General features: G+C 43.2%; 1 protein-coding gene across 1 annotated transcript in view; it reads left to right on the forward strand.

The window, feature by feature from the left end:
• The window catches only part of LOC130131608 (protein unc-80 homolog), a 106,067-nt gene extending 81,144 nt beyond the window's left edge, over nucleotides 1-24,923 (forward strand). The window contains 26 exon segments of the mRNA XM_056301372.1: nucleotides 963-1,057; nucleotides 1,937-2,026; nucleotides 2,686-2,787; nucleotides 3,311-3,491; nucleotides 6,275-6,540; nucleotides 7,063-7,197; nucleotides 7,285-7,423; nucleotides 8,118-8,214; nucleotides 10,067-10,237; nucleotides 11,136-11,228; nucleotides 11,339-11,557; nucleotides 11,788-12,018; nucleotides 12,653-12,776; nucleotides 12,920-13,045; nucleotides 13,694-13,817; nucleotides 14,568-14,774; nucleotides 15,286-15,470; nucleotides 15,807-15,972; nucleotides 16,172-16,351; nucleotides 17,214-17,361; nucleotides 19,463-19,519; nucleotides 21,662-21,743; nucleotides 22,030-22,135; nucleotides 22,716-22,736; nucleotides 23,033-23,244; nucleotides 24,447-24,923. Coding sequence (XP_056157347.1) covers nucleotides 963-1,057; nucleotides 1,937-2,026; nucleotides 2,686-2,787; nucleotides 3,311-3,491; nucleotides 6,275-6,540; nucleotides 7,063-7,197; nucleotides 7,285-7,423; nucleotides 8,118-8,214; nucleotides 10,067-10,237; nucleotides 11,136-11,228; nucleotides 11,339-11,557; nucleotides 11,788-12,018; nucleotides 12,653-12,776; nucleotides 12,920-13,045; nucleotides 13,694-13,817; nucleotides 14,568-14,774; nucleotides 15,286-15,470; nucleotides 15,807-15,972; nucleotides 16,172-16,351; nucleotides 17,214-17,361; nucleotides 19,463-19,519; nucleotides 21,662-21,743; nucleotides 22,030-22,135; nucleotides 22,716-22,736; nucleotides 23,033-23,244; nucleotides 24,447-24,923 — 4,034 coding nt within the window.
• Nucleotides 24,924-25,620: the final 697 nt, after the last annotated feature.

Below are 25,620 nucleotides of genomic sequence, written 5' to 3' on the forward strand. Positions count from 1 at the left end.
TGCTCGATGTGATGTTGAATTTCTTCAGACTGGTCTTGATATTGTCCTTGAAATGTTTCTTTTGCCTGCCAAGAGCTCGCTGACCTTCCTTTAGCTGGGAGTACAGGATCTGTTTGCAAATTGCCGTGACCATTAACTAGAGTTTCAGTGGCCATGTGTACTATTCACAGAGGATTTTGGAATTGTTGGTCTACCCCAAGGATCGGGTCCACCGGTACAAACAGAGCAGTAGAGTGAATGCTGTTAAGCGCTGGGGGGATTGCTGTGAGTTGTACATCGGGGAAATTAAACAGACGCTGGCCAAGGAGATGGCACAACACAGAAGAGCTAACACGTCAGGCCAGGACTCCACAGTCTATATCATCTACAGACCAGTGGCCACTCTTTCAAGGATGAGGACGTGCCCATCCTTAATAGGGAGGAACACTGGTTTGAACAGGGAGTCAAAGAGACCATCTATATGAAGAGGGAACGACCATCCCTGAACTGGGGGGGGGGGCTAAGAGTACATCTGTCACCATCTTACAGTGCTGTGATTGCAACTATTCCCCAACCCTCTGTGAATAGTACACATGGCCATTGAAACTCTAGTTAATGGTCACGACAATTTGCATATGAAATCAATTGTTGTTTTTGATTGTTATGCCACTGTATTGTTTATAAGGGTGGGGATACCTGCAGTCAGGTGAGACCGAAGAGGTCACTTAGATGATGATGAAACATTTCTCTCAATAAACGTTGTGTCCAGATGAACTAATTCACCTTTCTGGGATATACCAGCTCTGGTATATAGAAAAAATTACTTTGGCACATAAAACACAATAATATTCTGATTCTTCTGTGTTCATATTTAGATGTAACCTTTAAGAAGCATTCTGGATTAATTTGAATGATGTTAATTCTCCATCACAGCAGTTGTGTGTGTCAATGTAATAAAACGTGTTCTCCTTCTTGGCTCGTAGGAACTAAGACACTGGTGGTTCATGGACAAAATGAATGTGACATCCCGACACAGCTACCAGTCCACGAAGACACCCAGTTTGAAGCCCTGCTCAAGGTAGGACCTCTGAACTGGACTGAACTGAACTGGAATGGAATGGACTGTTACTGTGCTATAACCAGTTGCCCAGTATCCGTCCAAAAGTTAAGCGAATTCCAAACAAACGTTTCAAGATTCAAAAATATTCAAACACGGATCAGTCGCGTTTCTGATTTTAAGCTATTAAACAATCTCCCTGTGTGGAGAACTACCTCCAGAAATTCCAGAGGGGCTGTCATGAACCACATCGCATTTGAGAAATTCAAAGAATTGATTTTCCATCAATCTCCATTTCATAACATCTTTGGAACATATGGATTTTTTTCCATCTCAAATAAGTTCAAGGGCGTCCGGGTAGCGAAGCAGTCTATTCCGTTGCCTATCAACACAGGGATCCCCGGTTCGAATCCCCATATTACCTGTGGCTTGGTCAGGCATCCCTACAGACATAATTGGCTGTGTCTGCGGGTGGGAAGCTGGATGTGAGTATGTGTCCTGGTCGCTGCACTAGCGCCTCCTCTGGTCAGTCGGGGCACCTGTTCAGCAGACAACAGATAAACATAACACAGACACACTGGTGGACGGGAAGGGGGGCCTACGAGAAGGAGAAGTGGCAGCCACACACCAAGTCAGCAGTACTGTCTCACTTAAACAGACAAAAGGGTGAACTTTTGTATTTAATTTCTCCAGTTTATAATAAGCTACATTATAATGACAATACAAAACTAATGCATAGCAGGGACATCTTTATATGGTACACAAACCAGGACTATGAACTTTACAGTTGAAAGTCATTTTGAAAAGACATATCACCTAAATGCCTAAAATCCAGATAAGTTTTTAATGTATCTGAAATGAAGGTGTATTTCTTACCACTTTTCTCTCTTTCTCCATCAGGAGTGTCTGGAGTTCTTCAACATTCCTGAAGCCAGATCAGCACATTACTTTCTGATGGACAAACGCTGGAACCTCATCCATTATTCCAAGGTGGGGACAGTCATTTATTTGAGGAAGGAATCTTGTTCAGTGTGTGTTCTTGGACTTTGCAGATCATTCTGTTTTAGCGTTAGTGTATTTAGTTCAGTTTTACGTTCCATATCGATAAATATTTCTGTAAATATGCCAGTTTAGCAGAGCTCATTTTCAACTGTAGGACATGGGTAGGTACAGTAAAGAGAAAAAAAATACAGATAAGTTAAACTACAAAACCACATACTGTGCAATGCAAGGTACAGTAAATTAAAACAGACACAACACTTTGCACTTCATTTGATACTATTAAGTTATTTGTATGTTAAATTGCAACATTCAAGTCAAGTTCATGTTGCACTTAATTCCCTCCATCCGTTATCCGAACCGCTTGTCCTTACTCAGAGTCACGGGATGTTGGAGCCTATCCCAGCAGTCACTGGGCGGCAGGCGAGGAGACACCCTGGACAGGCCATCAGGCCATCGTCATATCCTCGTCCGGGAGATAGAATATCTTTTATCCACAATATTCTATTGTGTGGATAGTTTCTACAGTAGTTGTGTTGTTATGGTTTTAGTTTCTTGACTTGTTTTCCTTGTGTGGATCTACTAAGTTCATGGTGTTATCTGGTTTTCTGATGTATATTGTTGGTTTGCTGATCTGATTTCTCCTCCAGACGTACGTCAGAGATATCTACCCGTTCCGCCGGTCTGTCTCTCCTCAGCTCAACCTGGTCCACATGCTGCCGGAGAAAGGCCAAGAGCTCATCCAGAAACAGGTTCGCAAGGACATTTAAACTTCAGAATCAGGATAAAATCATGGAAACTCAAGCAATGATTCTGTTCATGCTTAGCTTTATATATTTTTTCACCAGTTGCTCGGTTCATATGATATATATTTATTCTTTCCAAGGTTTTATACAGTTTCACTCTCATTTGTGGAGCGTCACGATTAGGCCTACTGTAAAAATCAATATGTTTATCTGTTTATCTACTTTTATAAATTCATTTTCAGAATTCTTAAATGTTCCTGTACTTTTATCTTCTGTCTGTAACAGAGACAGAAAGGTAGATGAATAGAAGGATGCAGAAATATGGATAGATGATATAGGTACACACACACACACACACACACACACACACACACACACACACACAGATTAAGAAGGAGAACGGAAAGTTAGTGAGAATACACAAAAACACACATTTCAAGATACTGTTGTGACTCAAAACCCACTGACTCCCTCCTTTACCTTCATCCCTCCCTCTGTATTCTCCTCTCGTCCCTCACTTGCTGTGCAGGTGTTCTCCCGTAAGCTGGAAGAGGTGGGTCGCGTCCTCTTCCTCATCTCCCTTACGCAGCACATGCCGGCGGTGCATAAGCAGTCCCACGTGTCGCTCCTGCAGGAGGACCTACTCCGCCTGCCCTCCTTCCCCCGCACTGCCATTGACGCTGAGTTCTCCCTCTTCAACGAACCACAGGGTAACGCACAACATAACGCCCACCATACAATCAGTTCAATTTTATCCATACATGAATTTATCTACATCTCATAGGCGGCAATGATAAGAGGCAATGAAAAAATTGCAAGATGTAGGACAGATGTCCAAAAGCAAGCATAGAGATGGAGGACCAGAAGCAGGGATATTATTATTATTATTTCAAAATTAAGAAATATTGTTTTTTAAATGTTCTTGTTATGAATTTTATTTCTGCTTGTTTTATTTGAATACCAACCAACGTAGACTATCCTTGCATACAATAATATGCGCTTACACATAGACGTTCATTTCATTTTGTGTCTGGTGTACTGCTAGATACATACGTGTTGTTTCCTGTCTGGTGCACTGCTAGATACATATGTGTTGTTTCCTGTCTGGTGTACTGCTAGATACATACATGTAATACCCTGATTACTGAGGTGGGAAAAGCTATGATGATTTTTGTTTTCACCTCGCTATGAATTATGTCTACAATGTGTTGGTTAGATAACACTTGTGTTGAAGGGGTGTCTGTTTTTGAGCTACAGACATGTGAAATATATCAAATCGAGGGGCTCCTTCCCACTCAGGTTGCTACCACAACAGCATGTCAAACAATGTCAACTTTGTATTAAAAATGACCCAAGTGACCGAATAACAATTAATGACAACATCCATAAAGCTTCCTTCATGTTCACGACAGGTGTCATGTCATGGTTATGATGACAGTGTCCTGTCAGCCTTATGCACACCCCTTCAGATAGATCCTCTGTCTACCAGCCACAGCTAAAAGGTGCACAGCTGCACGCAAACACCCTTTTTCACTGTGAGACATAGCACGGTGAGCCTCTTAAACAGTAACGAAACAAACGTCTCTGACTGGTGAAGACAAACTGACCTCAGGTTAAATGAATGTTCATCTGTGTGAAGAGTCAATGGAATTGTTCTGCTGCACCCTGTCAGTTTGATGACACCAGCCATAATGTATAGGTTAATAGAACATGTAATTGTAATTTTGAGTCAAACCCTCATAGTTGAATAAGATTCACTGAGTCATATTTCAGCAAGATGAAGACTTTCTTAATTTGTAAGTGCCAGTTTTGCTGTTGCATTAAACTAATTTTGTTTTACAAAAATCCGAGGAAATCTACCTGATGCCCTGGCACCGCCTCTGCTACAACTGAAAATGTGATGCAATGCACTTGACCTGATAACAAGTGAAAAATATCAGTCACGTAAACTTTATTTGTAGAATGACAGGGGGATCAGAAAGAAAGAAAGAAAGAAAGAAAGAAGGTTGAATCAGAGAAAAAACAAATTAAAGGGGGGTGTCCCAGTGGCTCACCTGGTAGAGGGGTACCACATAAGGCTGAGTCCTTACTGTAGCAACCTGGGTTCGAATCTGGCCTGGGCCCTCTGCTGCATGTCATCCCCTGTCTCTCTCCCCTGCCTTTCCTGTTTCTCTCTGTTGTCACTGTTAAAATAAAGCAGAAAATGCTAAAAAAAAAAAGAAGAAGAAAATCTTTAAAAAAATAAAATATATATATATATATAAAGAGAGAGAGAGCGGGAGAGCGATGTGAATATATTAGTCCTGGGTAAGATGCTAAACTGCAACCGCAGGCTGTAGAGGGGTAGCACCTTACCTCAGCAAGGGCCCTTTGGCTAAAGACGACGTCCCTACTGATAGATCTGGTCCTCCTGCATGCCTGTACGATACTTCCCATGGTGCCCTGTCCACCCAAACATTGGGATAGGAGAAGGGAACTGATATCAAATCCACCTGCTGCGTTGTGGGTTGATGCCTCTTTAGGCAAAGGCTAGGAGAAGGTAACTCTGAATTCAAATCCCTGGGCACAGTCTACCCAGCTGTCAGTACCCAGAAAGGGTAAACCATGGCAGGTCCGCGTCAACTCGGCAGTAGTTCCGGCAACCGGCAGCTCTGTTTGTCAACTCGGCAGCAGTTCTGGCAAAAAGCAACAGGATTCTTCTGCGGCCGTCTCAGCTACACTGTGCCACCGAACAACAGAACATCTTGCCAAGGGACACTATAGAGCACAAAATAGTGTTGTCATCAAGGGACACTATAGAGCACCAAATAGTGTCATCATCTAGGGTGCAGCCTCACATTTGAATATGGAGATAGTGAATCATTATACTATCTTTGTATTAACGTGTTTTACTCTGTGTGTGTGTGTGTGTGTGTGTGTGTGTGTGTGTGTGTGTGTGTGTGTGTGTGTGTGTGTGTGTGTGTGTATAGATGAATGGATAGATAAGCTAGATAGATAGATAGACGGAATGAGAATTAGAAATAAAAGAACAATCCAGATGATTTTAGCACAAAGTTAAGTATAGTTTATTTATTCATTGTTTTAGTTCCATGATAAGTGAGAATGATGTCACCTCCTATCCTTATACCCTCAATTCAGATGAGGGAAAAATCCATTAGAGGAAAAAAAAACTTTCAGAAAAAAAAGGAAAAACCTCAGAAGGAGCATCATATCTTTCTTTGAAAGAGAATGGATGTGCATTGGGTGCCATCAAAAAACTACCAAACACAAGAGCTCAGATAAAGCCTTGAAAAGCAAAATTCAGACTGTGGTTGGAACTGAAGAGTGCTGCTGTGAAATGCAGCACATGAACTGCAGAGAACGTCAGGGTCCTCATTTAAATGTCTTCAAATGTAGACAGTACATTCTGTGTTTGGTGAGACCATCCGGTCTCGTCAAACGTCTCTCTCCCTCTCTCTCCTTCCCTCTCTTTCTCCCTCTCTATCTCTCTCAGGTAAGGAGCTGTTTGGTTTGGACACGCTTCATAAGGTCCTGTGGATCAAGCTGCTGGAGGAGATGTTTCTGGGCATGCCCAGTGAGTACCCCTGGGGTGATGAGATGATGCTTTTCCTCAACGTCTTCAATGGCGCACTGTTGCTGCACCCAGAGGACAGCGCCCTCCTGAGGCAGTACACGGCCACTGCCATCAACACCGCTGTGCACTTCAACCACCTCTTCTCCCTCAGCGGTTACCAGTGGATTCTGCCCACCATGCTGCAGGTATTCATTCATTTGTTCACTTTTACCGTTTATTTATTCATTTAGTCTTTTTTTAATTCATCATTCATTTTTTCAAACCTCATCCTCTTTACCCTTTCAACACTGTTTTGAAAACTGCTCCAAAAATAGTTTCTTCTTCTTTGTACTTGTAGTAGTAGTTTTCATTATTATTATCGTCATTATTTCCATGAATAATAATAAATATTATGATAATAATAATTATTATTATTGGTAGTAGTAGCAGTAGTCAGAATAGTAGAAGTAGTGTTTTTATTGTTGTTTTATTATTACTATTATTGGTAGTAGTAGTAGTCATAGTAATAGTAATGATGTTTGTTATCATTGTTACTTTGATTATTAATATTGCTATTGTTATTTCTTGTAGTGGTAGTGGTAGTATGCTGACTATGAGAGTAACCCTCTGTTGTCATTATTAGAATCAATTATTATTATTGTCATCATCATCATAGGTAGCAGTAGTAGTGATAGTATTTATTATCATGATTATGATTATTGTTCTAGGTGTATGCAGACTATGAGAGTAATCCTCTGTTGAGGTTGGGTATTGAGTTCTGCTGTCGGCAGTTTTACATCCTCCATAGAAAACCATTCATCCTGCAGCTGTTCGCCAGTGTGGCCCCCCTTCTGGAATTCCCAGTAAGACTATTACTGTTCTCACATACGCACACACAGACACGCACGTACAGTCACTCACACACACACTGCTTCTCTGTTCCCTCTCAGACCAGTACTAGTACAGGTCTGTCTAAGGGCGTGTCAGCTCAGTGTCTGTTTGACCTGCTGGTGTCTTTGGAGGGTGAGACGCAGGATGCGCTGGATGCCCTGGAGCTGGTCAAAGCAGAGAAACCCCTTCGCTCTCTGGGTAAAAACTGTTTCTTTTAAACACACAACACATTTGTCTTAATGTACTGGTCCTGTGTAGCTCTAAACCTCCACCTTCATCCCCCCCATGGCCATTGTAACTCTAGTTAATGGTCACGGCAGTTTGCATATAAAACCAATCATTGGCTGTGGTTGTTATGCAGCCATGCTGTTTATAAGGGTGGGGATACCTTCAGTCAGTTTAGACTGAAGAAGTCACTTAGATGAGTGATGAAACCTTTCTCCCAGTAGACATTGTGTCCAGATGAACTGATTCAGCTGTCTGGGAATAGGGTTTTTGGATCCTGTTTGCCAATCATTCTACTTTTGAAAGAGCGTTAGATAAGTAGAAATGACAGGGCTTTTGCATATTAGTGAATTTCTAAAAACTTTTACTAACAACCATGGTGCGGATGTTGGGTCAACATCCGCACCATGCTAAAGTAACAGTTAATGGTGGTTGCTTAATGCAGCTTCAAAACTGATAAAAATCCATCTCAGCCAATTTAGAATTGCAAAAGAGCAATCCACAAAAGTGAAAAGAGTCAAATCACACAATAGAGGTAAATGGCTCAATATGGCAGTAATGTGAATAGTTTTTGCTCTTTCTCCCATGGAAGACTGTTAAGTGAGGTTCTTTATTGTTCCTTTGTCTTGTGGTAAATTTATATATAATTAGGAATAATGTGTTTCAGATTTCTGCTATGGTAATGAAGATTTGGCCTTCTCCATCAGTGAAGCCATCAAGCTGTGTGTTACTGTTGTGGCCTACGCACCTGAATCCTTCAGGAGGTACAAACACACACCTCTGTTGTCCAGACATGGTTACCTTCAGCTCTACTTGGTTTTCTTTTGTTTGTTTGTTATTCCAGCTTGCTAAGAATCAATTTGAAGTAGATTTGGAAATGTTGAATAATTACAGGTTTTTACCCTCTGTGTGATTTCTCTCCCTCTATTCCTTTGTCACTGGCTGTCACATTTTGTTTCTACAGCAGATCTTTCACTCTCTTTGAATAATGAATGAAGGCTTCTGTCATTATCCTGGTTGTCTGAAACATGTAGTGGAGAGATCCACCTATGTAGGATGACCTCTGCAGAAGCATCCAAACGCACCAAGTCTGCTTTTGACAGACAATAGTGTGTCCAATACCAAGAAGCTCCCATTCTTCTGGAAAAGCATATAAGACGCTGCAGCGCTACTCCTTCTCAGTTAACAAGTCTTGGGGATATTGCCACTCGAATTTATAGAGAACCGAGGTAACGACAGTAACCTAAATTTCTTTTTCGTCATCTCGTGTTCGAGATCCACGTATGGGACATAGACTTACTCCCAGATTTCCCTCATGATCACAGCTGAGATGTCATCAAGCCAGTAAGGGGTCTGTGAGATGCCGTCAAGCCAGTATGGGATGTGTCTGTCGTTACAAATTTCCTCATGAGGATGAGCCTGAGAGGGGCTTCCTGATGGTAAAAATGTGTTTTTCCAGTGGCGCAGAGCATGTGCTTAACTGTAACATGACAATGGAGATTGCACATGAGACTCATAAAGTCCCTCATTCTCAACAGCCCCAATGGAAGGACCTGTGAGGCTGATGCCATGAGCCCTTGGAGGCAGTGGCATGCACGGTACTAGACTTTTGAGCCTGGTTTGAACATAGGTAAGCATCCCCTGAGATAAGAAATATGCTCTGCTGAAAAGTGAGACCACATCAAGACAGAGTTCAACTTCAACCCCAGGAAGGTCACGTTGTTTGAGGGGGAGAGATTGCTGTTTGGGAGATTTACTCTGAAACTCATTGAGAACAGTTATGCAAAAAATCATTGTGTGTTTTGCATAACTTCACTTTTTGAATTGTCGATTGGCCAATCGTCTAATTATGTCGGTATTCTGATCCCTGTTAGTCTTTACAGAGCCTCAAATAAATCAAAGGGAGTGAACTTTGAAAGAGCCATGTAGCGGGGAGCTGATGACGGCTAGCAAATTGGAGAGAAGACAGTTTGGGTGGCTGGCAACAAGGAGTTGGCGAGGTAGCGTGGGTGGCTAGCTCGGATTTCCTGATCCAGCGGGTGTCGGGGAAAAGTGCATTTTGGAACAGGGAGCTCTATATGCACCAACCTGTGTTTCTGAACCCTTTTTACCTCCTGTGGAAGCTGATTTGAGGACGTGTCCTCTTGTGGACAGTTTAGTGTCAGGCTAGTAAGAGGTAACAAGGTCGAAGCTGTGAGTGGAGTTACTGAAAGAGTTGTGAGACACAAATGTCAACTGAGGAGGAGTACTGCTGCTTATATGCTTTTCCAGGGGGATGGTTGCTCCTTGGCGCTGGACATGCTGTCGTCTATCAAAGCCAGACTTGGTGCAGTTGGACACTTCTGCAAAGGTCATAACCAAATGTCATTCCCCATAGTTGGATCTCAAACACAAGATGATGAAAGACAATGCTTTCATCTTCATCTCATTTGTTTCAGTTCATTTCGCTCTATTGGCATGACAAAAACAATACAATTGTATTGCCAATGCACGGTCACCATAAATGTTAATAGAATATGAACAGATGAAAAACTATAAAAAAAACTATAAAAATATTAATGAAAATAATAATAGTAATAACAGTAATAAGATAGATGGTAATATTTCTCTTTCTAGTCTTCAGATGCTGATGGTACTGGAGGCGTTGGTGCCTTGTTTCCTCCAGAAATTGAAGAGTAACACAGTTACCATGGAATCTGCTTCGGCCGCCAGGGATGAGATTGCTGCCATCGCCGCTCTGGCAACGTCCCTACAGGCGCTGCTGTACAGCTCCGAGGCCTTGACCAGGTCTTACACTTTGACTTAGACTTAGAAAACTTTAATGTCCTCTGGGGGAAATTTGTGGTACAGAACAGAACATATAGACGCATTTAAAGCACATCAGTCCAAGTCCACCATAGACTAAGGTCATCTATAGCAGCCATCATAGGCATCATCACAGTCCAGGGGGGCATTTAAAGGGCATGTCGATAACTGTATACCAAGAATTGTAATGAAAATAACATGGGTGGCAGGGTGTTAATACACTGCTCAGCCCAGCTGAGTGGGATTTTCTGCTCCCTCTATCAAAGCTCACTGGATACCCAGGTAGCCCTGTCACTGGAAAACATCAATCGTGGCCCCCCTTCCCAAAGTCCGTCATCCCTCATCCATCCTCATCCTAATGACTACAGGCCCATTTCCCTCACCTCACTGGTGGTTAAATCACTTGAGAGGATTATTAAAACCCACTTTAACTCATGTAAACAGGACCTGGACCCACTACAATTTGCTTATCGTTCTGCAAGATGGACAGACGACACCATTGTAACGCTTTTAAACTTCTGTATGTGCATCTGGGGGGTTGTAAAACACATGCATGAGTCCTCTTTGCAGATTTCTCTTCTGTCTTTAATAAAATCCACCCATTAATGCTGGCTGACAGACCGAAAAAGCAATTTGGACTGGACTCAAAAGTCTTCACATGGATTTTGGATTACTTCTTGGTTAAATTTGGTTTGAAGGAGAAAGAGAGGAGAAAAGAGGAGTTATATTCCTGCCAATTTGCCCAATTGATTCAAATGAATGAGCACATCTTGTCCTGATGATGTCAGGCACTTTTGAATTTGTACATCAGAGATTAATGAGCTATCTAACCCCCCCACACACACACATACACACACACTACACACACAAAAACACACAGGCCCATGACGGCGCCGCAGATGTCCCGTTGTGACCAGGGCCATAAGGGAGCGACCACAGCCAACCATGCCTTGTCTGGAGGGGTCAACACCAGGTCAGGACCTCAGTATGATTACTTTAACCGGACAAATAGGTTGGAAGAAAGATGCTTCACTGAGAGTGTGTGCGTGTGTGTTGTGTGTATCTTTGCATGTGTGTACCCAGAGATAACCTACACCTCCTGGAGGAGGGTCAGGGCATGCCAAGGGAGGAGCTTGATGAGCGCATCGCCCGGGAAGAGTTTCGTCGTCCACGTGAGTCGCTGCTCAACATCTGCACTGAATTCTACAAGCACTGTGGACCGCGGCTGAAGATCCTGCAGAACGTCGCGGGGGAACCTCGGGTCACGGCCCTTGAACTCCTCGACATCAAGTCCCACATGAGGTGAAACGAGACTGAGCAATTCATCCAGTAATCAATTAATCGGTCTTTAATGTGTGTTAGTCTGTATGTGTGTGTGTGTGTGTGAGTGAGTGAGTGAGTGAGTGAGTGAGTGAGTGAGTGAGTATTGATCTGTGTGTTTGTGCATATGTTTGTTGGCGTGTTCATGGTCTGCATGTGTGTATGCATGTATGTATGTGTGTGTTTGGGTGTCTGTACGGTCCATTCCATAGGCTGGCAGAGATCGCCCACGCCCTGCTGAAGCTGGCACCATACGACACGTTGACCATGGAGAGTCGGGGTTTACGCCGTTACATCATGGAGATGCTGCCCATCACTGATTGGTCAGCAGAGGCCGTCCGACCCGCCCTCATCCTTATCCTGAAGAGGCTGGACCGCATGTTCAACAAGATCCACAAGATGCCTACGCTCAGGTGCGCTCGCCCTCAGGCACTTTGCACCAGGTCTGTTCAACTCACACACCAACACACCCCGTTCCCTTGTTCTCTCCCCCCGTGAGCGTCCCGTGCTGTGCCCGTCCCACTGCCTCCGTGTGTTCAGTAGATAGACGGCTTCGTGGTAAAGCCATCCGTAGTGCTGCCGTTGGTGCTGTACCGTAAGTGCTGCTGCTGTCGCTGTGTGTGTGTGTGTGTATGTGTGTGTGTGTGTGTGTGTGTGTGTGTGTGTGTGTGTGTGTGTGTGTGTGTGTGTGTGTGTGTGTGTGAGAGAAGGAGAGGCATCAGGGTGTGATGCTGCCACATCAGGGTTGGTTGTTTATGTGTTTTGCTGGCTGTGTTTGTGAGCTTTGCAGTATTTTATGTCAGTATGATATCAGTTAGATTTGCAATGAAACAGACTTTACTGGGGTTTGTACTTTTGGGCTGCCTTGATATAAAATGTTAATATTTTTATGAATTATAACTAGTGTGCTAATAGCTTAATTATGAAATCTTTTGCCTTTTTATTGTTTTGATTGAATTGAATGATTTTGAGTTTATTGGGTTTGTTGCCTGTGAGAATCTGCTTGCGAGTATGTGTGCACTCTGTGACTGTGTGTGTGTGTGTGTGTGTGTGTGTGTGTGTGTGTGTGGTGTTTAGGAGACAGGTGGAGTGGGAGGCTGCCAGCAGTCTTATCGAGGGAATCTGTTTGACTCTGCAGCGACAGCCAATCATCTCCTTCCTGCCACACCTGCGCTCGCTTATCAACGTCTGTGTCAACCTGGTATGGCGTAAGAATGACACACACGCATGTCATGTATATTTGTATGCATGTTTACCATGTTTCATACAGTGTTCATGTAGCTGTATGCACAATATGTACTTGTGTGTGTGTGTGTGTGTGTGTGTGTGTGTGTGTGTTGATAGGTAATGGGCGTGGTTGGTCCTTCTAGTGTAGCAGATGGACTTCCTCTCCTCCATCTCAGTCCTTATCTCTCCCCCCCGCTCCCCTTCAGCACGGCGGTGGTCCGGCTGGTCGCGCTGCAGATCCAGGTGCGCCTCCCCCCACCTCCTTTCACCCTGTTCTCCTCGCACTCGCCTCCCAAACAAATAAAAAAGTGCTATATTCCTTAATAAATGTCTTTAATGTGATTTCTGCCAGAGAATGAGACGGTGTGTATGATGCAGTGTCACTTATATGGCCGTAAGGCAATAAAACTTTGCTGAAACAATATTCGACAGTCATGAGCCATGTGAATTCATAGTTGGAGAAATCAGGGAAAAATAACAAAAAAAAGAACAAGTACATCAATGAATAATTAGATAGATAACAAAAAGCACAACTGAACTTGGATTGAAATAAATATTTGATTTCAGTAAAGAATTAATTGAGAAATCTTGAATAATAACAAAAGAATAACAAAGAAAAAAATTATCTTACCTAAAAGGTAAATTCTTACCAGTAATAATCAGTACATTTGCAGCTGTTAACTAATAGGTTTTCGCTCTGGTTTAGGTAACTATTGATTATATAAGATCAATATTAATATAACATTAATATCATCTTGATTTAGACTATTTTGATATTCTGTCTGAAATGAATTCAAGTTCAGCGCAGTTTACACTTTATTCCAGTCTTTCACTCTTCTACCTCTTTAATCCCCCACCCCATCTTCCTCACCCACCTCCCCTTTGTACCAGGCGCTGAAAGACGACTTCCCTCTCAGTCACGTGATCTCTCCGTTCACCAATCAGGAGCGACGAGAGGGAATGCTCCTCAACCTGCTCATTCCGTTTGTGTTGACTGTCGGCTCTGGAAGCAAAGGTAGAGAGAGGCCGAGGCCCAGCAGATACTGACAACAGAGTTTCTCTTTAAAACAACATACACGTATTCCTGCATGTTGTTGCCCACGTACAATAATTCCCTTTACATTTCTCCCGACCATTATCCAAAGCATATCACTGTTTTTTAGATTTTATGAATGCGTTTCTCCTTCCTTCCAGGCAACCATTGGTGTGCATTCATTTCAGTACGGTATGAGAATCAATTTGCAGAGACTTGGAACTTGCTTGAGATAAATAATCCATCACAGTAAACATTTAGTCCCCTTTATTTTTTGTTAAAGTGGTGTTGTTGCAGGATAATACAGTTTAAAGTGCAGATTGATTCGAGAAGTTGTCAACAATACGTGAAGACCCCTGCACAACAAAATGTATGTCTCCACAAGAAAATAGTCCCTGGGGAAAAAAGGTTGTTTTACAAATTAAGTCAAATGAACTTTTACAGTTGTGAAATTAGTTCCTTTCAGTCGTTGAAGCAGTTGATTACCTGCCAAGGAGCTAAAGGCACCATCTTTATCTATTAAGATTTTTTATTATTTTCATCATTGTCCTTTATTAGATTTGATCATTTTTGATAAAACAGTTCTAAAACATGCTAGACTTCTATTTAAGGGTCACAGTGAACCCAGGAATTGACTGCCGGCAGCAGGACTACCGCCGATATAACGCCCCAACCAGAAAATGTAACTGTTTTTCAGTTGTTGTGTGTGTTTGTGTTTCTTCTCCTTGGCAGACAGTCCTCATCTGGAGCAGCCAGAGATCTTCCTCCTCCTGCAGACCGTCATCAACATACTGCTGCCGCCGCGCATCATTTCCACCTCCCGCACTAAGAACTTCATGCTGGATGCCTCGCCAGCACACTGCTCCACACCAGGGGACACGGGAAAGGACCTGCGCAGAGAAGGCCTCGCCGAGTCAACCAGCCAGGCGGCCTATCTTGGTATGACTCCTCATACACCTATAGTAACCCTCAGATCCATAGGGGTCACAGAACTGACTTGGACGTAAACGGATGCATTGTGTAAGCAGCAAGTTGGCAATGTAAACCCACCAAATGTGACTATTTGTCTTCCCAACAGGCATCTGTTGTGTGAGGCCTTTAAGACACTTGCATTTTATATTAACCTTACAAACGACTTGTTGCTTTCTCTTTTTCTGTTTTCTTGATAGCACCAGTTAAAGTGGTATATATAAAACACACACACACACACACACACACACATATATATATATATATATATATATATATATATATATATAGTGTATGTTTTAGTTTTCCAGTTTAAAACTGTCTCCCCTTAAAGGTTATTGGGCTGCAGTAATATTCAGTTGATTTTTGTTGAGCTTCAGTTCATAAGATTTTGAAAGATATTTGATTTTTTTCCTCCCTTTTTTATCCTCTATTGTCTTCATCGCCCTCCTTCATCATCTTCCTCGGCATGTTCTTACAGCTCTGAAGGTGGTGCTGGTGTGTTTCGAGCGTTCACTGGGGAACCAGTGGTACCGGCTCAGCCTGCAGGTGAAGGAGATGGCCCTGAGGAAGGTCGGCGGTTTGGCGTTCTGGGACTTCATCGACTTCATCGTTCGCACCCGCATTCCCATCTTTGTCCTGCTGAGGCCTTTCATACAGTGCAAGGTGAAGGTCAAAAGGCAGATACCTACGACTCTTGTTACTATTTTACATTTTGATTTTTTTTTTGGGTCTGAGTTCTGTCTGTTATTTTCTCTTCATTTGTCATGGTTTTGACCATTTTCTTCCTGTTGTCTCACTTTTTCCTCCTTTCATTATGTTCTTGCTTCACCTTTACCAGTCACGTGTGTCTGTTCTTCTTTCTGTGTGTGTGTGTGTGTGTGTGTGTGTGTTTGTATGTACATGTCTATGATTGAATGTTTGTTTGCTGCCTTGTGATTGTGTTATTTTGTTTTCATGTGTTTATATATCTTATTTGTGTGTGTGTGTGTGTGTGTCCAGCTGCTGACCCAGCCAGCAGACTCTCAGGAGGAGATAACTGCCCGTCACCACATCGCCGACCAGCTGGAGAGACGTTTCATCCCGCGGCCACTCTGCAAGAGTTCTCTATTTGCTGAGTTCAACAACGAGCTCAAAATTCTGAAGGAGGCTGTGCACAGTGGCTCCGGTCAGACTCTCACTCACTTACTTCACTGTTGTTCTGATAAAGTCAGACTGCAACTGAAGCACTTAAGTTTTTTACCATCACTTACTCATTTAGTTGTTATGCATTTTGTATTTTCCCTTTCTACAGATAATAAATAAGTATAAAAGGTAGAATTCAGTTTTCCATTTTTTTCTATTTTTAACTCCGCCCACCCCTACAGCATACCAGGGTAAAACGTCCATCAGTACGGTGGGCACGTCCACGTCGGCATACCGCCTCAGCCTGGCCACCATGTCGCGCTCCAACACGGGCACGGGAACAGTGTGGGAGCAGGACAGCCAGCCGTCCCGCCAACCGTCACAGGACACACTGAGCCGCACTGACGAAGACGAGGAAGAGAGTCAGAGAACTGCCCACTTCACATCACGCTGTCTTTATTTCCAATTTCATTTGATTTAGTTTACTGATGATGTGGTCTTGCTCCCCTTTTCATGTTTTAAATCACATTTGTTAAATACATGTTAAACTAGGAAATGGCGGTGAAATGTTTCTTTCTCAGAGTTTGTGTGACACACCATGTAGGCCCAAGTATAAGAGAATTAAATCTAAAGTCAGGTTTACAAGAAAAGATAATATCCATATATTTATATCCATAGTATGGATACAAATATATGGATATAAATCCAGGGAATATGGGCTACAGGTAGTGCAAATGCACAGATGGACGATTGATAGATCAAATTATACTCATACATACATATATAAATATTGATGTAGATAAGCTATTGTTTGTTAATATTATTGGTGTCACTATTGTGATTATTTTTTTTATCACTTATTATTTTTTATCTTTATTTAGTATCCAAAACACTCAGTGAAAACTTGATTTATATATCATATTTCATACATTAAAATGCAATGTGCTTTGACATTGTGTCAAAGTGCACAGACTTTGACATAATGTAACAGACCTAACATCACAGGATGCGATGATAAAAGAAAACAAGTAAAGAGAAAGAAAATAAAAAATTTTAAAAAATAATAAGAATAGAAATTTCAAGATAGCATACCAAGATGCAAATCATAGTCCTTTATTTCTCTCTGTTAAACCTGAATGTCATTTTCAACTTGTAGTCTGAAAGTAGCTGATGAACTTACCCATGACTATCTTAGTTCTTTCTCATTGCATGACCTCCCATGTGACCTCTGTTTGTACCTGCTACAAACTCCTACTTCTCCTCTCCTCCCCTCCATTTCTGCAGACGACTCCATGAGCATTCCCAGCGTGGTCAGCGAACATGAAGTTATCCTGCCCCGGATGATGTCACAGCGCCGGTTCTCTAGCCACGGCACTGGCTCAGCTGCCTCGCAGCCCGAAGCACCCCGCACCACCATGCTGCCCAGCCACAGGTACTGCGCGCGCGCACGCACACACACACACACACACACACGTGCACATGCACATACACACAGAGAACAAAATACAATCAATCAACCTCATTTATATACTACATTTTGTACATTAAAGTACAATATGTAAAAGTGAGTAAATTCACAGGGGTGCAAAACAGTTAGTCAGATTTAATTTATATGACCCAGTCATTCTCAACCATGTCCTCAGATACCACTAGAACTGCTGATTTGCTATTTTAGCAGGGATTTCATTATACTTACTTGTTGTTTCACTTAGTTTAACCTTCACTCAGGGTCCAAAAACACATCTGACACATTTTGAATTACATACGACCTTTACAGTGGGCTCAAGAAGTATTGACACCCCTGACTTGCAATGCACCAAAGATATTTTCAAAAGGGGGTCCGGGTAGCGTAGCAGTCTATTCCGTTTCCTACCAACACAGGGATCGCTGGTATCAGAGGAGACATGTTGTAGTCTGCAGCCCTCCCCGGATCAGCCGAGGGGGTTGGCGCAGCGGCTGGGACGGCTCGGAAGAGTTGGGTGATTGGCCAAGTACAATTGGGGAGAAAAAAAAGGGGGGGGGGCAATAATATTGAGATAAAGTCAAAATGCCAACATGTGAGAAATACTGTACTTTATTAATGTTTCAATGGAACCAACTAAAATCACGAATTAATTTTATTGAAAATAATTTTCCTTAAAATCAAGATTTCACAATTAATGGCATCCCTAAAGATTATTGTAAATGAAATCAACCATCTTGGGGTCACCAGGTTTCAAAAGGGACCATAGGGTGCCATAGCCACAGGCTCTCTGAAAGGTTGCAAGAAGAAAGCCTTTGCTCACCTCCAGACATACACAGGTGCTTGGAGTTTGCCAAATGCCATTAGAATTTTGACTGGATGAAAGTGCTGTGGTCAGATGAGACCAACATTGGATGTTTTTGTCAGGTGTGGTCTTGGCATGTTTGGCATCGAAACAGAGATGTATACAAGGAAAGTTCCCTCATACCCGTAGTGGACGTGTAGCAGGTCTATCCAATCAGAAGGCTTCCCTTTTTGTTATTGCCCAGGGCCAAGGTTATCTGGAGTGCCCATCACATCTAACGTAATCTGAGCCAAAAGGTGCTCTAACTCACGAACACGTCTCTCTAGTAGTAGAGAAAACCTATCTGTAACTGTGGAACAGTCATCACACGCCATTGTTTTAACCAGGCTGCTTTTACTGCAAATGCAATAGAGCTAATGCTAAACTAGGCGAAGCTGGAAGCTAGTAGCGAACGAGGAATGAAAGGCTGCCCACTAACACAGGAGTCGTTTGAGAAAGAAAACTAGAGAATGTAGCGAGAAGTGAACTAAGTACAGGAAATAGCTAAATCAGTAGGACAAATGAAGAGGTTAGGGCAGAATATAGAGAAGAGAGAGTCAGAGAATAGACAGTAGTTTTCGGTTTCACGAAGTCTTATCTCACGAAGGCAGAAACCAGAAACTGGAATGGACTGTCCCTTTCTTACGGACACACATCAGGTGAATGTAATGAACTACCTAGCAGATAGAAAACAGCAGTACTGGTGGTACTTGAGGACCTGATTGAGAGCCACTTTTTATATACCACGTGTTAATGTGGTATATAAAAAGTGCCTATATCTGTTCAAAAACACTACATGCATTTTCCACACAGGCCAGAAAGACATTATTACAGCAGTAAAACAAAACAACGTTGTTGACCTCCACCTGTGTTGGTAACCAAGTCAAATGTGAAATGAGTATTTGGAGAAATCTCAGCTGAGTCACATCCATAGTCATTCTTTCTCTGTATGTATCTGTGTGATGTGTTATCTCTCATTCTGCAGCCTGACTACAGCAGTCTGCAGTAAAATGTCCACTATGTTGTAGTGAGGATGTAAATTTAAAAAAAGAGAGTTCTTTTAGATTTTTAGTGATTTTTCCTTTAAACATACCCAGAACGAAAGCCTGAGCGTCCTGGTCCCGTCTCCCCCTCCTCTCTCTGGAGGAGGTGGGTGGGGGGGTCTTGGATGCAGGAGGCGATGGGTCTTGACTCTTCCTAAACCCCTCCTCCACCCCTCCTCCACAGTGAACCCAATGTGCTAGATGAGTCCCAGGCTCTCCTGCAGGAGGGGAACCTCTCTAGGTACTGTGGCCCTCTCTGTATCTGTGTGCCATTGGTGCCTTCTTCCGTCTGTCCGCCAGGGGGAGGGGCATCGCCTCGGCACGGCCTCCTCTTACTGGCCGTGTTCGCCGTTGATCACTCATCCACATCCAATCAAATCTCCCCCAGCCCTTTCCCACTCCCACATCATCAACCCCAAACCTGCCCTTCCTAGTCTTTCTCTATTCTATTTCAGTTTCAGTGTGCTTTGCCGTGAGAAAATTGACATTTGTGTTACCAAAATTTTGACAATTATGTTTGTTTGTAGAAAAAAAGAAAAGGTAAGTCAGTTAGATAATATTTGTGTAATGAATAAAAAAATACGTGTATACAAACAACAAACTTATTTCCTCCAGTGGAGGATGTGAAACTATTCTCTCTCTCTCTCTCTCTCTCTCTCTTTGTCTGGTGTGCCATTTCTTTCCCTCCACAATGACCTCCCATCTTCTCAGCTCATCCGCTGTGCTGTCCTAACAAAGCCCCCCCCAACATACACACACACTAAAAAGCCCCTCCCCCATCCAACACCAAACCCTGTGAGCCAGGAAGCTCTGCCACCTCCCGCCTTTGCTCTCCTTCCGTTAGCCGTGGGTCTTTACAATCGATGTTCCATCACCAGTGTCAGCCTCTCTGTCAGCCCGTCCATCGGTGCCATGTTGTCTCATATTGTTCTGCGTGTCTATCAGGCTTCTCGCTGATCAAATTGGCCGTCCGTCTCTGGATACCAATCTGTGGGGACTCGGGGCACTGGAGTGGCAACCGCCGTGCAGGAAGACTTTTATTCAGTCATCCAATTCAACATGCTGCATGGTGCAAGCATCAATGGAGTGAATTTTTATTTTTTCATTTCCATTTGATTTCATTAAGGAAAATATGATGAAATAAGGCCATAAGCATTCACTTAAAGATCCAGTCCAATGAAAATCAGGTTTTCCACTCTTGCAGTATTTTTTTTATCAGAGGGTTTGTTCATAAGAAGTTATCCAAAATATTAGAACTGCTGTGGTAGTCAAAATATGACTAAAGCCCCTTGAGAAACTCTCCACCTGGTTCTCAACATAAATAAACTGTTGCAGAAAATCAGTCAGCATCCGCTAATAAATTGCATCATCTAATACTCCGATTTGACTGGACGGTCCAATAAATTGTCATTGTCTGTCAGTTGGTCTGTTTTTGAATAGTTTAGAAACCATAAGTTTCCTTATATATTATACATAATATATTTATATATGTAATATATATTAATTTTTAAACTGTAAGGCAGTGACAGGTGATCATTTTGAAGGGCTTGTACGCTAGCTCATGCTAGTTAGCGAGTTAGCTAGCATGAGCTAGCTGTCAACAAAGAGTCTTATGAACTCAAGCTGCTGAGAATTGTCTGTGTTCAGAGAGGGGGCGCTAAATCAGTTATAACAAATCAAATAATACTTACGAAGATGGAAAAAAAGACTCTTAACATTAATATTACACAATAAAACCTGTGTGACTGAATTAAAATCAATGGACTGAATCTTTAACATGAATCCTAATTTCAGTTAAATGTTAAAATGGCTCTATAACTCTAGACAATAAAAGAACTACTATAAAATATTAAATGAACTCTGTTGGTTGAGGACAAGATGCTTATTTGAATGCTTTCGGCAATGAGAATATAATTCCTAACATGGATAATCAGAATCTCTTGCCAGTGTTGCTACTCCAGTTCCTACAATCCCCTGTTGTGTCCTTGTTGTTTGAATCATGGCGGCACTGTTGTTCTGCACTGTGATTGGGTGTCTCGTATAACATACGTGTGGTGTGTAGTGGGTGGGTAGAAAACGAGTGTCCATAGAAACCTTCAACTCTTGTTGTATTAGATGTTTAGTTATCAATGTTGTAGTTATAATCATTTTGTTATCGTTATTAGTAGTGTTAGTAGTGGTCATACTAATCCTAGTAGTGCTAGTAGTATCTTGTTAGTACTATCAGACACAACGAGCGAGACTGGTCTGTAGCTCTGTTCATCGCTGTTTATTTCTGTCTGTCTCCTGTGTGTGTGTGCGTGTGCGTGTGCGTGTGTGTGTTCACTTGAAAATGAATATGTGTGTGTTTGTATATGTGTGTGTGTGTGTTTTCGTGCACCAGGGTTGCCAGTGTGCAGAGTGAGCCGGGCCAGCAGAACCTTCTCATCCAGCCTCCATTAGGAAGAAAGAGAGGACTCAGACAGGTCATCAACATTTGCTTGTTTCATAGCTTTTATTGTAGGTATTGCAAATTTAAATGCTTTTCCCCTTCTGGATCACATGCAGCCTGGAGCGATCATTTTGTCCATCCGTTTAACAACTGCGTCAATTTATAAAATAAAGTTAAGAGTTTCTCAAATAGCCTAAAAACTCAAGTGATGTCACAGGGGGCAGAGCTAGAGAACTTCGCTGTCTCTTCTGTTCTTACAAAACAGTGTCTCACCCCAAAAACCACCAAGAAGTAAATTGTTGTTCATTGTTTCCCCAAAGCTGCGGCGCCCGCTGTTGTCCATTCCCAAGAATGAGCCGCGGTGTCGGTCTGGAGCCCGGCTCTCAACAACCCGAAGGAGCATTCAGCCAAAAACCAAACCACTGGGTAACACAACACAGCTCACCTATGTGTGTGTGTGTGTGTGTGTGTGTGTGTGTGTGTGTGTGTGTGTGTGTGTGTGTGTGTGTGTGTCTTTGTTATTTTATGTGTATGTTTTTCCATGTGTAAACTGGCTGAGAATGGAGAAAAGGAGAAAGAAGTCTTGACTGTGGAAGCAGGCTGTCAGTCTGTGTGTAACAGAGATGGAAAAGAGAAACTGAGTCAACTACCAGACTTCCCCTGTACTTCAGATCAACACTAAATACAATTTAGACTGTTTCACAGAGTAATTTTAACGGAAAGCAATCGTGATTTTCTCTGTCTACCAGTGATGTCACCGTCACACTTTCAGAGACCCGCAGAAGACTGTTCAGTACTCAGGATGCTAATGGGGTGTTATCCCTACAAAATATGTATGGAAATTATTTGAAAATCTTGCTGGTTTGTCCTTTTGTCTTGACTTTAACTGTCCCTACCCAAACCAGCTGTCTCCATTTACAACCACTGTGCTGTTTGTCTTTTCGCCTGTCACCAAACTGACTCTTCTCACTCTGTTCTGTCTCATGCCCTTTGTTTCCAAATAAAGAAACTTTATTGGACTGTGAAGGTGAGATTAAATCCCTCGCTGCTCCCTCTCCCCCCTGCAACAGCCCTCCTGACCCCCTTCTTATGAAACCTCACCTGATAGGACGCTCTGCATGTCTGTCTTGCATCCCTTTCTGTCCCCAATCCCATGCCCTGCCCCTCCCTCTGTTAAGCCCCACCTACCTGTTTCCTGCCCCTGCCTCCATGTTACTGTGGTGGTGCTAATGTGTTAGCCAGCTAGCAAGGTGAAGTTAGAAAGCCCTGTCATGTGTTGATTTGATCTGTGCATGTGTGGGTGGGTGGGTTGTGTGTCCACAGTGCAAGGAGACCAGAAGAGGTCGGTCACCTTTACGGAGAGCCAGGGCCAGCAGGGGCTTGTAGGGGCCACGAAGTCCCCAACGCCCGGCACCTCTGACCCTAATGTCGAGGCCAGGAAGGCCAGCCCAGCTCCTTCAAAGTCCCCAACCCTGGAGTTGCCTCAGTCTACAGCCACTGTCATTGCTGACCTGCACAGCCCTGCTAATACCCCGGTATGACTAGCAGAGGGAGCCAAAAACAAGTTACTTTTGAGAGGCTATCGTGGAAATGTCACTGTTCTGAGAGTCTGGATTATTTGTTGAATTATTCTGATCATGTTTGAATCATTTTCTCTCAGAAACTCACGATTTATTTGATTTTCGTTATTGGACTTTAAATCTCACAGAAAGTTGAATCAGTTCATCTGGATACAATGTTTGAGAGAAATATTCCATCACTCATCTAAATGACTTCTTCAGTCTCAACTGACTGCAGGTATTCCCACCCTTATAAACAGCACAGTGGCATAATGACCAAAAACAATGATCAGTTTCATATGCAGATTGCTGTGACCATTAACTTGAGTTACAGTGGCCATGTGTACTATTCACAGAGGATTTGGGAATGTTTGCAATTACAGCATTGTAAGATGGTGACAGATGTACTCTTAGCCCCCCCCCCCCTCGGTTCAGGGGTGGTCATTCCCTCTTTACATAGATGGCCTCTTTGACTTGCCGTTCAAACCATTTTTCCTCCCTATCAAGGATGTGCACATCCTCATCCTTGAAAGAGTGGCCACTGGCCTGTAGATGGTGTAGACTGTGGAGTCCTGGCCTGACGTGTTAGCTCTCCTGTGTTGTGCCATCCTCTTGGCCAGTGTCTGTTTGGTTTCCCCAATGTACAAGTCATGGCAATCCTTCCGGAACTTAACAGCGTACACTATATTGCTCTGTTTGTGCTGGGGGACCTGATCTTCCTGGCACTTAACAGGAGATACCTGCAGTCAGTTGAGATCGAAGAGGTCACGTAGATGAATGATGAAACGTTTCTCTCAAACGTTGTGTCCAGATGAACTGATTCAACTTTCTCTGATGTTGTTACCTGGATTATTGAGCATGCATCGAGACTTTAGATATTGTCTCTGTCAACTGTTGTTCATCCTTATTTCCAGTTTAGTTAAAGAAAAAAATATTTTTCTAGTCCTACATTCAAAATGTAAGTCAGGGAACTGACTGCGTTCAAGAATTTATGGCCTTTCTAAATCAAAATGAATGTAATTGAAGAGTTTGATTTTGACTCAGGTGTTTTCCAAAAAGCCTCCTTTGTCCATGATAGCAGTGGAGCCCTGCAGATACTGTTTGCTGATTTGACTGAATGTTGTTCGAAACACTGATCCACTGTCAGGTCTCAGCCATGTTCCTCTTTTCCTGCTCAGATGCTTCCATCCATCGGTAGCAAAGAAAGGAGGGAGCAGTGGAGCCTTCGCAGCAGTCTGTCTCCGCCCACCTCCTTCTCCCGCCCTTCCACCCCCACCCCACCCTCCCGCACCTGCTCCCCTCTCCCGCCATCTCGCACCTCCTCCCCCCTCCCTCTATCACGCACCTCCTCCCCTCTCCCTCCCCCGCTCCCTGTGCTGGGGACTGCACCTGCCCCTGGCCCCCCTCCCCCTCCCCCACCCTTGCCGCCGCCACCGTCGCTGAGCCATTTGATGCCGTCCAGGCTGCGGGAGAGCCCCGGGGAGGAGGACACCACAGCCCTCCTGCAGCACAGTGACACCCTCCTGAGCCTCAGCGAGGAGCGTGGTACCCTCAACCCCCTCCTCGCCCCACTGCTCTCCTCCCGTCAGTCGCCCCGCCGCTTGCCGCTCCCCCTTTCCCCCGTTGATCTGGACCTGGACGAGTCTCACGTCTGAGAGCAGACAGACAGACAGGTCGGCTGCGTGTCTGTCTATATGCTCAAAAAGCTAGCAGCGACTGACGGGATTACAAATGATTTTTCTTCTCACCATTTTACCCAATGATGGCTGATAACAGACTAATACTTCTTCTTCTTTTAACTTTTTCCCTGTTTGTCAGGGGTCGCCAAGGCAGATTTTACAGTTTTCGTGAGGGCACAGCACCAATGCTGGCCGTTGTTAATCCGGTCCTCGACTGATCTGGTATGGTCTTGTCAATGGGCATACTGATTTGGCAAAATTTTACGTCGGATGCTCTTCCTGACACAACCACTAACCCTATGAACCCATAGGTTATAGGTCAAAGGTTAACCCATAGGGTTAACAGACAAATTTGTACAAGTCAACATAAAAGGCTAACATAGCTAATATAAAAGTTATCATCTCTAAAGGTGAAGAAAAAAAACAAATATTTAGAGATAATCTAAATATTCCTGAATTAATTTTGAATGTTGTGGGAGGGAGAACAGCGAGAAGGGTTTTCATGTGCTCTTCATTTTACACTGCTTATCTACACATGGCAATGTGAGATGGTTCCCATACATCCTGGAAAACCTGGAAAGTTATAGACTAGTTTACCAGTCATGGAAAATGCCTGGAAAATGTTAAAGTTGTCCAATGTCCTGGAAATATTGCGGTCATGGAGTATTATAAA

The sequence above is a fragment of the Lampris incognitus genome, chromosome 21 (genome assembly GCF_029633865.1).
Source record: "Lampris incognitus isolate fLamInc1 chromosome 21, fLamInc1.hap2, whole genome shotgun sequence".
NCBI lineage: Eukaryota > Metazoa > Chordata > Actinopteri > Lampriformes > Lampridae > Lampris > Lampris incognitus.